Source organism: Sinocyclocheilus anshuiensis, unplaced genomic scaffold, assembly GCF_001515605.1.
Source record: "Sinocyclocheilus anshuiensis isolate Anshui unplaced genomic scaffold, SAMN03320099.WGS_v1.1 scaffold1090, whole genome shotgun sequence".
Taxonomy (NCBI): Eukaryota; Metazoa; Chordata; class Actinopteri; order Cypriniformes; family Cyprinidae; genus Sinocyclocheilus; species Sinocyclocheilus anshuiensis.
In genome coordinates, this window is record NW_015537993.1 from 417,530 (window position 1) to 429,328 (window position 11,799).

The window sequence follows — 11,799 nt, forward strand, 5'->3', positions numbered from 1 at the left end:
CTTATCGAACAAACCCTACGGCATGGTTTAACCCTTGGGCCTCGCCATTTGAAATTATCCACTAACAATCAATCAGAAATGCCCTACTAGTCAAAGCATGTTCCTATACTGACACAGACATGAAAAAGTATGAGAATGAAGCTCTGTTCTAAACCCTAGCAGGGGCGCCGATATGGTTTCTGGGCCCCCTGAACAGCATATCCCTCAGTAAAAATTGTGTTCCGGGCCCCTTCTCCCTCGTCGGGCCCATGGAATTGTCTTATTACTAAAGTCTCATTACTAAAGGAAATACATTTATAATTATTCTCATTTATCTTCCTTCGTCCACCATCAACTCAAAAAATATTCAGATCAAATTTTTGTAATATGATATGTATTTGAATTGCATATAAAATTTCCATCCATTTGGATTACAGTTTTAAAATAAACAAACTAATAAACTTAATGAGACTAATTTTTGTCAGTCATATAAAAACAGGTAACATTTCTGTACTTAAAAAAAAACAATGTTTTATTATTAACTATTTGCATATATTTGATTTTCATTAAATCATAATTCATAAATAATATTTTCAGAATGCATTCAATCAAATTACTTAAAATCAGCACAAATATTTCCATTGTGAGAACAATTCAATTTATTCAGTTAATACTTATTAACTGAATACATTTAATTGTTTTCACAATGGAAATGATGTTGGAGATGAGGTTAAAATATGGATAAGTGAATACATAAAATACATAAATCTTAAATTTAGGCCTAAATATTTTTATATGCACCTATGATGTCTAAAAATAATTGGTGGCACCATTTAATCCTGTTCCACGTGCACATACTATAGACTTATTATAGTAATTACAATAACTGGGTAATATTAAGTAGGTACTAACCCCTAAGCTACCACTAAAACTAAACTTAACCCATGTAGTTACCTTATGTTACCAGTACTTTCTTAGTAAGTCAACTTTAAATACAAGTATTTATTTTTTAAGTGCAACCTCAAAAAAGTGTAATGCTCAAAAAAAGAGTGTTACCTGGAATGCCTTTGATACAGAATACTTCTTTGTCAAATATGATTTTTTTAGTGATCAACACCAAAAGGTACAAAAATGACCTTTGGTTTATTTTAATAATATCTGATAACTCAAGCACTGTTTATCATGTAGAAAGGTCCAGTGTAAAAAAATGAATCACTGTCCACCAGGACCAGAGGGTACGGCTGGAGAGTTGATCATATTTATTGAATGTGTCTCTTGAAAGGTCATCAGCAATTCTTGATTGCTCAGAGGTAAAAAGCCAATTTGCAGCTCTTATATTAATGTTTGCTGTAATTGCTGGGGCACTTTTGCATGCAATGCGATTAGCATTTAAAGACCTTTCATGTACATAGAAATGTGACTGGCATTCAAAGGCCACTTCTTATTGTATTTGGAAACAATAATAATTGCACAATAATAATTGTTTCCACACAGAAAGACTCTGGTTAAGATTATTTATTATGACTTTGGAGCTTCCAAAGACATTTTACAATGACAATAAATCATTAATAAACATGTGACAGATGACAGCAAATGTAATCCCTTTAGCAAGATTTTGTAGAAGTTCAGCTTTCACAGATGAGATTAAGATATGTGACAGAAGAAAACAGATCAGGAGGTCATATCTGTCAACACGGAAACCATAATCACTGCTGACAGAATAATCTGGTTTCATTTAGACACAAGGTGCATATCAGGAATAATAGAATCTGCGAGAATTACCCTCCCAAAAGTAATTAGACATATCGCAATAAAAATCAAATGAACAGCAGATCTGCTCAGCTGGGGGAATTTTTATGATGACACATCTTGTTGAGCCCAATTTGCATGTTGTGGCACTAGACATCCAATTTTTGATAAGATCAGTACTGTCAAATTGACAGCAAAAAAGTACACTGCAGGAGTTTAATTAAGGTAGAGTTTTCTTGCTACAAGCTATTTTAATCTTAAAAACAGCTATATTAATCCAACTTTGAAAATAACCAAAGCTACCCTTTAGCATACAGCAAAAAAAATAAAAATAATAAAATTGACTATAATACTAAATAACTCATTAGAGTTAAAATTATAATTCAAGTACTTCACATATGCTTAGTCAGAACATCAAAATTTTGCTTCTTAAAAGCATGACAAAAGATTATTAAATCAATGATTTAAAATGTACTTTAAAGTAAAACTTTTAATTTGACATTTCAAAGTGCACTTTTTAAAAGCATACTGAAGTGTCAACAAACATGGGGGGAGAACGATTGAAATGACAAAGACTTCAGACATGAATGGACATAATTCATAAAGGACATTTACCTGGTGGCTGGTAACAGCCCATGTAGCCATTCATAGGTTGTCCTTTCACAAACATTCCATTTTTGCTGGGGTTGAGCTGATGGGCAAGGATGATTTCATTTAACTTCTTCTGCAGTGATAAGTAATCTTCAGAGGCATTGGTTACCTGAGCAGGTTATAAAAAATGTCATCAACTGAATTTTGTGTAAAAACCTTAAAATTCATGAGGCAAAGAATGCATATCGTAAAGGGGTCCTATTATGCTCTTTTACAAAGTCTTGTTTTTGTTTTGGGGGTGTATTAGAACAGGCTCTCATACTAGGTTGTTCGAAAAACACATTATTTTTCACATATTTTACATTATTACAACACCTCACTCCCCAGTCTGGCATGAACGGCTCAAATAGTTCCTGTATCAAATGAAGGCCTGCCTTCTGAAATACGAAATGTACTGTGATTGGTTAGCTGGGCCAGTGTGTGTTGTGATTGGCACCACTCGGCGCCTGGTCGGAAAATGTCATGCCCCTTACCATAGCTGCCTGCGAGCTTCAGTGTAAATATCAAAATCAAATCAATTTGAGTGCGATGATTGTAACCACTCTAAGTTCGTCTGCCTTTGGAAAGCTAGCGTGTTTCCTTCTTAGTGATAACACTCGCTGTCTTCTCTAATGCAGCTCAACCAGGTCTCGTCCCATTCGTCGGTATTTGTGATATCACAATCCTGGAAAATATGCGTTGTAGTCCAAACGAGTCATTCGTTGTAGTTTTAGAAAAGTGATTTCTGTTAAATAAAATATCTCCTTTTGAATTGGACTTTGAGCTTTGTAACTTCACAGATCTTTTTTATGCTCAAACAGCAACACTACAGACTAACTTGAAAAAAGTGACTAAGTTGAAAAAGTGAAAAAGCATAATAGGACTCCTTTAAATCAAGTCTCATGCTATGATGCTACTCTTTGACAGATTAGTCCATTGAAAAATAAAAGGTCATCATTTACACTCCTTCATATCTATCCATAGACATTATTTTATTTACCAAACACAAAAGGGCAGAATTTGGCAGAATGTTCATGCTGCTCTGTTCCATACAGTACGAAGAAAATTACAAAAAAAAAAAAAGCATCACAAAAGTAGCCAACCAATACAACTCTTTTTAATTTTTGGAGAATCTAAATTTCACCTTTTATGTTCCACAGAAGAAATACAGGTTTGGATTGATAATCCGGGTGATTAAATGATGACAGATTTGTCATTTGTGGGTAAACCTACACAAAAAAAAAAAAAAAAGGAATCACCTGTTTGAAGAGCGACTCTACTTCCTCATCCTGTTTTTGTGATTTTTCTTTCAGGTTCTTTCTGTCTTTGTAACCTCTAAAATTGCTCTGCATTTTAATGGCTGCCTGCTCCTCATCATATTGGGCTTCCTCAGCCTGAGAATCCTCCTCTTCTTCTACCCCCTTCCGTTCCAGCTGAACATCTGTGATGTCCAGAGCTTCCTCATTCTCCTGCTCCTCCGCCTCTTGTGCCATTTCTTGTTCTTTTCCAATGGCTCCTTCTCTCTCTGCTCTCAATCGCTTTCTCTCCTGGTGTCCTCTGAAATTGCTCTGTAAAACAGTTGCAGCATGTTCTTCACCTGTCCCTGGAGACTGACTGTCTTGCTCGAATTCTAATGGAGGTAGTGGAAGTTCCTTAAGAGAAATGTCTAGTTCTGAAGCGTCTGGATTAGCCATTTCTTCATTTGTCTTTTTTTTGGAGATTTTGCCTTCCTCCTGGAGTCTTCTGCGCTCTTTGTGGCCACGGAAGTTGCTCTGAAGAACCGCAGCGGCTTTGGCTTCTTCATCTTCTCCTGGTGGTTGAGCTGGAGTCTCATCTTCCTGTTCCATTTCCTCAGTGAATTCCATCAGTTCTTCTGGAGGTGGTGGATCTGGAATAGGAAGCTCCTCATCAACTGGAGGACTCTTTGTCTCCTTCCCTCTAACCGGCATCTTCCCCTCCTCTTGGAGTCTTTTACGTTCTTTATGACCTCTGAAGTTGCTCTGGATAACAGTGGCTGCCTTAGTTTCCTGTTCATTGTTCTCATCTCCTCCACTCGCCACCTCTTCCTCAGCCTCCTTCCCTTCTTCCTCTATATTCTCCTGTACTTCCTCTTGTATAACATCCAAATTTTCTCCAGAAGTGGCTCCTTCAGGGGTGGATGAGGAAACGGCCAGCTCTTCCCCGGTCAAGGTCTTATTCCGTTCCCAACGCTCCTTGTATTTCTTCCTTTCTCTGTAACCTCGGTAGTTGCTCTGGAGGACCACAGCGGCCTTTTCATCAGCATCATCCATTACCACTTCACCTCCTTCCTGTGGAGGTTCCTCTGAAACTCGACCTTCTGATTCTGATGGGGCCTCCACCACTTCTTCCGTCTTCTCAGCTTTTTCCTTCTGCATGGCTTCCCTGTGTAAAATTATTCAGTTTATACCACCATAGCACTGTTGACTTCTTGATTCTATGTGTACCTTGCTCTGACAGGTCAATTGCAGCATTAAGCACTCTAAGATTTCAGTATATTCATCCATCCACCTTCCAAACCACTTGTCAAATATACGGTTGCTGGGATGCTGGAGCCCATCCCAGGGAAACACCCTGGTTGGGTGGCTAGTCCACTACATGCAGACGGATACACCTTCACACCTATGGAAAATGTAATTTCTCCAATTCACCTATCCCGCATGCATTGCATGGATTGTTGGGGAAACCAGAGCACCCCAGGATGCGGGGCAGAATGCGCAAGCTACACTAACACATGACCTTCATGACCCTTCAAGGTTGTTCAATATCCCAGTGTTACTGGTGTCTCTCGTATCACTTTACACCTTCTCCCTTTTCATACCAACACAAGTTGGAATAGCTGTTGTAACTAATCTTGCGAATTTGGAAAAAATGGTCTTGCAGGACTTTAGTATTAATGTTATGGTCAGCATATACTTTTGTTAGATAGCTAGATTTAAACCAAGAAAATGAAGACAAAGCTTGGAAGAACAAGGAACCAGTAGGACAAAGAGCTTGATGACAGATCATTTAAAATGGCCTCTAATTGATGGACCTTTGATTGAAAATTATGGATTTTATTTCTAAGCTAATCTACAAGTAAGAAGATAAAATCATCTAGAAGAAGAACAGGACTTACTTTTTCCTCTTGAAGCTTTTCCTCTCTTTGTGTCCCCTGTAATGGGCCTGGATCTTTGCAGCAGCTTTGATCTTCTCATCTAGTAACTCTTTGTATTTCTGCCTTGCCAGATATCCTCTGCACACTGTATGAAGAGGCCATGATTTAGTATAAGTCTTTGCCTTCTAAACTCACTTAATACAGTATCCTTAATACTTAATGATTTTTTTTGTCTTACCTGCTTGGAATTGCATCATAACAGCTTCTAACTTTGCTTTGCTTTTGTCATCAGTCACTCTTTTCCTAACTTTGTGTCCTCTGTATGCTAGAAGAACGAATATTTTAGAGCTGGTTCAGCAGAGTATTCAGCATTTTGACATCTAGTCAACAACATGAGCTTACCTGACTGCAACACCACAGCACTTTGTTTTCTCTTTTCCAGCATCAAACGGTATCGTCTGAATGCCAGCCAGCCTCGTACATATGCTTGGACTAGAACAATCCGGTCTGTGGTCTGCCTCACCATCAGATTCAGCTGCTCCGCGTGATAGTACTTAAGAAAGACCTGAACACATAACCATCAGACTTATGAAGTTTGCTGAACAACACCAGCGGTTATTAATGCCTTTCATTCACAAACCTTTGTTTTGCCCAGAACCCAGTTCTCTAGTTTGACCTTCTCCAAAATAACAGCACATGTCTCTGGATTTATTGGTGGCTCCTCATTGGCTCTAAATGCTAATATAGAGTACCTGAAATAGACCAATGGTTAGTAAAAGGCAACACTAAACATAACAACTGAGAAATTATAGACTAAGGAGGCAATCTCTTTTCCACCAGCAATGTGCGAGTGCCGGTATCGGAAGTGGTGGTCAATTCTATGCATTTCCACAGACAAAAATGTGGTTCTTGCCAGTTTTTGATGGCTGTTACTTTGGATGCTAATATACATTTTCAAAACTAAGACCTAAGACCAAAGACCATTTCTCAAATCATTTGAAAAACAGGCCAGTTATGAGACAGGTCCCTTGGCAGAGTATTGGCTCCAGCACTAACATAAACACCATTTAGGTGGAAAAGGGGTTCATGCACATGGATTTACAGTAATACGTAGTATCTGTCCAACCTCTCAATGAAGTTATTGAAGAGAATGCGATGAGAGTAGCCCTGTCTGCGTATCTTAGCTGTCTCTAGAATGCCAGTGTAGCGTAGTTGAATCAGAACCTTCTCCCTGTCGAACTTGTGGGCTTGACGATCATTGTTGGGTTTTATGCAACGCACAAATTGAGGCTGGCCTGCCACCATCTTTGATAACAGATCCATTAGAGAATACTGCAAAGTATAGTTGAAAATAAAGCAAGACTGTGAACACAAATCTGATGGTTTTTATTGGTTCTTTTCATTATTATGTCTTCAAAAGTCTTACTCTGAAGTAAGAGGCTACAGTTTGAGTCTTCATGTTGGTGGTCTCTCTGGGGTGATGTGTGGTGTCTCCCGTGCTCTCCGCCTTTGCAAACACAAAATATTCAGCATGCTGAAAACTTGTGGTCATGAAAATGTACAGAAGGGATATTGGGGTCTTTTTAATAAACATAGAATTATCTGTTTATTATAAATTTATGCATGTTGCCTCTTGGAGAAATGTTTTACAACAAAGCCAAAGGTCAGGGTAAACACACAATCACCGTTTGTACAGTGTCAATGGGCAAGGCAAGCATTGTTTTGTCATGGGTGGGAGTTAATTTCCGGGAGGAAGACTGAAAAAGAAATGCATAAAGATTGTGATAAGACAGTCTGATTTGAATCCATAAAACTATTTATTTTTAATTTGTAAAGGAATAATATAGATTAAATTAACAGCAGAATTCATTAGCAAAGCAATCTAACAAGCATTAATTTATGCGGCACTTTTGCCAATCATCAATAGGGCCAAATTCCTTCTTTAAAACAGCCATGAATATTTCACCAGGTTATACTATAAAGGTGTTTCAACATTGAACATAAAGCAGAATCACACTGACACAGGTGCTTTTATTTTACGTGGGCTAAAATGAATGGAATCTTTCATGTGACATTTTCTAAAGACAGCATGCTTAAATATGCAAACGAATGATAATGTATGCAGGTCTTCATTAAAGACATCAGTTCAATATGTTGAAAACCCTCACTCATTTCAGAGTACAAACTGAATGTGAGCTCTAAGTAGCTCATGTGTTCTCTTAATAATTCCATTAGGAATAATAAACTTAATGCAAAGAAAAAAAAAAAAAAACTTGGAACACAAATAGATAGTTTTTAAAATGCAACTGCACATAAACACATGAAGGCAATTCTCCTTAATTCCACAGAGACACTCAATTCTAATGTGTATTATATGAACTAATCAAGCTGTAAATCAGTCAGTCTACACAAGCATTAGCCATTAGACAGCTGGTAGGGTCACATGAGAAGATAGTCTTTCATTCACACAGACATGGGTCATTTTCAGGAAATGGTGCCAAGCGTATCACTCCATGATTACAGATGCAATTAACAGACCTTTGTTGCATTAGCTTATTTGATAGATCTAACTGACTGAACAAAACTACATTTTACTAGATAATTGTTTGATTTTCATAAAATAAGTCATTAAAATATGTTTCAAAATATGCGCATTTAGGTATGCTGACATAAGCCCTTTTAATTTCTTTTTGACCAAACTGTGAACTTGTCTTTCAGTCTTTATCAGTATTTCATTGTTTATTGACCTCATCAAACACAACATTTCAAAATCTTTTCAGTATCTTTTACAAAATCACCCATAATAGTTCCATTTCTTCTCATTTTTGTTATCAGTAATGTACATGAGGTGTTTTGTGTTACACTTTCGGTTATTTAGTTGCTGTTTATTGCATTACTTTAGTGTCATGTGTGTTGCCCTGATGGTGCTTGCTTTGTCTTTGTGCACAGGTAGAAATATCTCTTTAAAGTAACCGTAACAAGTTACAACTTTTTGCAGCTTGTGCATTAGGGATGTGCATCTCATGACTGAGGCCGATACGATACGATACATTAAAAATACATATGAAGCAGTTACCGATGCGATACGATTCACCCCTATTACGATGCAGTGCGATCCGATTTAGATTCGATTCGATTCAACACAATGCGATTCGAGACAATACGATGCAATGGAAAAAATATGATCACTTTTAATGCCTCAAGGCCTGTTTCATGAAATAAGTTTACCAAATAAGCCAGGCTTATTTCAGTTAGTCTGACTCATTGTCAAATGATTTGGTTCCATAAAGCAAATTTAACATAGATCAACTTTAGTCACTGTGGCAACGTACGCTGGGAAACTAACCTGGTCTAAAGCAGGTTAACTGTCAGACTAAGCTGAGTTCCTCTAACACTGACCAATAGGAACACTATTATTTGACTTTTTTTTACAGTTTCTAGCCAAGCAGAAAGACTCTCTCTGGTTTTATGACAGCTGTACCGTTGCAGAACAGATAGCAGAACATTAGAACATTACAATCTAAAATTGCTCTTTTTTTAGCAAAATGTATATTTTACTCAGAATTATTGCGCTCCTATTCGTCTTTTTAGCACGCATGCGCGCAGCTGCGCTCGTTCACTCGCGTAAGCCTTGCCCACTCCGGACAGCAAAATGGATATATTTGCATGACTTTCTAACATTTACAGATGAAAAATATACTTGTGACATCTCAGTTATGCAGTGAGGAAAACACAACGTCTCAAACGCATTAAACAGCACAGATATATTCGCTGTTTGTCATGGTGCATCGATTTGATTCATGATCGACATTAAGAGCTGCTTAAGAATAAGCGTGCGCAAATTAGCGAGATTGTGTGAACTTAATTTGTCGTTTATGGAACCGCTTTAGCCCCGGTTGATTTGTTAGGTTATTTCAAGTCAGGTTTTGGACTTTAATCCAAGTTTTTTCTCGGGTTTCCGTGGTGTTGTGATGCGTCATATTCACGCAGCAGTGGTGATGAGAGAACGTCTCAGGTTACTTATGTAACCATGGTTCCTTGAATAGGGAACGAGACACTGCGTCCTCTAGGGGTCGCTATGGGGGAACGCCTCGTCGTGACCCGTGTCTGAAGCATACATTGAAAAAACACCAACAACACGTTGACCGGCGACAGCCATGACGTCACTACCGGTGCGACTATAGTATAAATAGGCGCCGGGAGAACACATCAAGCCTTTAGACTGGACCATCAGTAAGGTGGTCACTATGAAGCCATAGAACCAACCAAACATCATAGGTCCAGCATAGGAGACTGTAATGCAGGAAATTCCTACCTAACCTCGGTCAGGTGGAGTGCTGGTGGTTATAGGGGAATTAGGAAGTGGAAGAAAAGGGCAGATGTAAACTCCCGAAGGAAATGAGTAGATACTCAAGTATCACTCTGATCTGGACGAAAGCGCTGACGCCTTGTCTGGATCACATCCCTAAGGTCTTGCCTACCTCCCTTTGACCCGTGATTCCTACTACCCCTACCTGCAGGCGGAGGAGGAGCGCGAGCCGCGACACTAGCCTTCTGTGCCCGTCTCTGATCCTCAGACCGAGACGGACCAGGACCCCTATGTCGCCTAAAAAGGAGGTACCAAAAAATACGTAAGGCGAAACCGGCGCATTGAGAAGAAAGCCCCGAAATGTCAAGGAGGGAGTCTTAAGAGAGGACGTCTCACCCATAGAGAGATAGCTGGCCAGCGTCTCTCTATAGGGGCATCTTCTCATAACAACTTTCGAGCATCGTCTCGATGTTGGCATAACTCGTATGCTGGAATCGATGTATGCGTGAGGAAAAATGGCCTCTTCCATTCCTTCTCGATCTCTGTATGGAAACAGGAAGAAAGGAAGGCTCACCTGAGCTGGAGGGTTATGGCCAGAAAAATAACGTTGCCTCGCCGTGGCACGATCCATAACTTCCAACAGCTCATCATACGCAGGGCAGGAGGATTGGGAAGGCTCAGCCTCAGCCTCTTCGCCGTCCTCAGACATCTCCTGCTCCTCCTGGGCTGAACCCAGCAGAGCACTGGCCCCCGGATCAGACGATGTTAGAGAAATAACATCATCCTCCAGCGGCTCTCTCTCGTCCACAGCCGACGAGCGCGAGAGGGAAAGCCCCTCTTTAAACTCATTGGCCAAGTCCACCTGCGATCCCCACGAGCTCATTCTCCTCCGTGCCTCAGCAGCGGCGGGAAGCAGATGGCTGCCCCTCTTTTCTCGAAAAAAGAGACAAACGAGAGCGGAGCTTTTTCATCGAAAAACGCTCACAATGCACGCAAATTGCCCCCTCAAGGACATCGTGTGCGTGCTCCTCGCCCAAACAAAGAACGCAGAGATCGTGTGTGTCATCAGGTGTCAAATAGCGACGACACGGATGACACGGATGCCTAAACGTTCTGCTAGTGCTCGCCATAATAATAGGATAGAGATCGCTCTTACCACATTCACCACATTCAATCAAACAAAACAGTCAGTGAAGACGAAGAAGAGAATGACATGTTCTCCCGGCGCCTATTTATACTAATAGTCACACCGGTAGTGATGTCATGGGCTGTCGCCGGGCCAACGTGTTGTTGGTGTTTTTTCAATGTATGCTTCAGACATGGGTCACGACGAGGCGTTCCCCATAGCGACCCCTAGAGGACGCAGTTCGAAGTTTCCTTGAAAGGGAATCAGGGTCACTCTGAATACATATCTATTGAAAGAATGAGCTAACCTACAAAGGGACACTTTTTATGAGTGTTTGAATGTACGGAAATAAGCAAAGTGCTATGACGCATTTTGTTGAATGGCGTGATTTTGCTTTTAGTTTTCTCCCAAACTATACAGCAAAATGCCTTGAAAATAAATACAGTGATAGTCAGGCTCAATCTGAACACATATAAATTGAAAGAAAGAGCTAACCTATAAAGGAACACTTTCTATGAGTGTTGGAAAATGGGACACAGTGCAAGTGCAAGGACGCATTTTGTTGTTTGGGGTGATTTTGCTTTTAGTTTTCTCCAAAGCTATACAGTAAAATGCCTTGAAAATAAATGCAGTGACAGTCAGGCTCACTCTGAACACATATCAATTGAAAGAATGAGCTAACCTATAAAGGAACATTTTATATGAGTGTTGGAATATGCGGAAATAATCAAGATGCAACAATGGAGTTTGATGTTTGGGGTGATTTTGCTTTTAGTTTTCTCAAAAACTATACAGTAAAATGCCTTGAAACTAAATACAGTGATAGTCAGGCTCACTCGGAACAAATATCAATTGAAAGAATGAGCTAACCTATAAAGGAACACTTTTTAT

The 11,799-nt window shown here is 39.5% G+C and overlaps 1 protein-coding gene across 3 annotated transcripts in view; it reads right to left on the bottom strand.

The window, feature by feature from the left end:
* Positions 1-11,799, bottom strand: part of LOC107675224 (myosin-IIIa-like) — an 86,201-nt gene that overhangs the window by 6,597 nt on the left and 67,805 nt on the right. For 2 of the 3 annotated variants that reach the window (XM_016469516.1, XM_016469508.1), the window contains 8 exons: positions 7,159-7,230; positions 6,900-6,980; positions 6,600-6,805; positions 6,114-6,225; positions 5,876-6,038; positions 5,495-5,618; positions 3,618-4,761; positions 2,344-2,488 (listed from right to left, as the gene is read on the bottom strand). In XM_016469516.1, the coding sequence (XP_016325002.1) occupies positions 2,344-2,488; positions 3,618-4,761; positions 5,495-5,618; positions 5,876-6,038; positions 6,114-6,225; positions 6,600-6,805; positions 6,900-6,980; positions 7,159-7,230 (2,047 nt within the window). Of the gene's footprint in view, positions 1-2,343; positions 2,489-3,617; positions 4,762-5,494; positions 5,619-5,711; positions 5,799-5,875; positions 6,039-6,113; positions 6,226-6,599; positions 6,806-6,899; positions 6,981-7,158; positions 7,231-11,799 lie in introns of all 3 variants that reach the window. The other variant, XM_016469501.1, reaches the window with a different exon arrangement.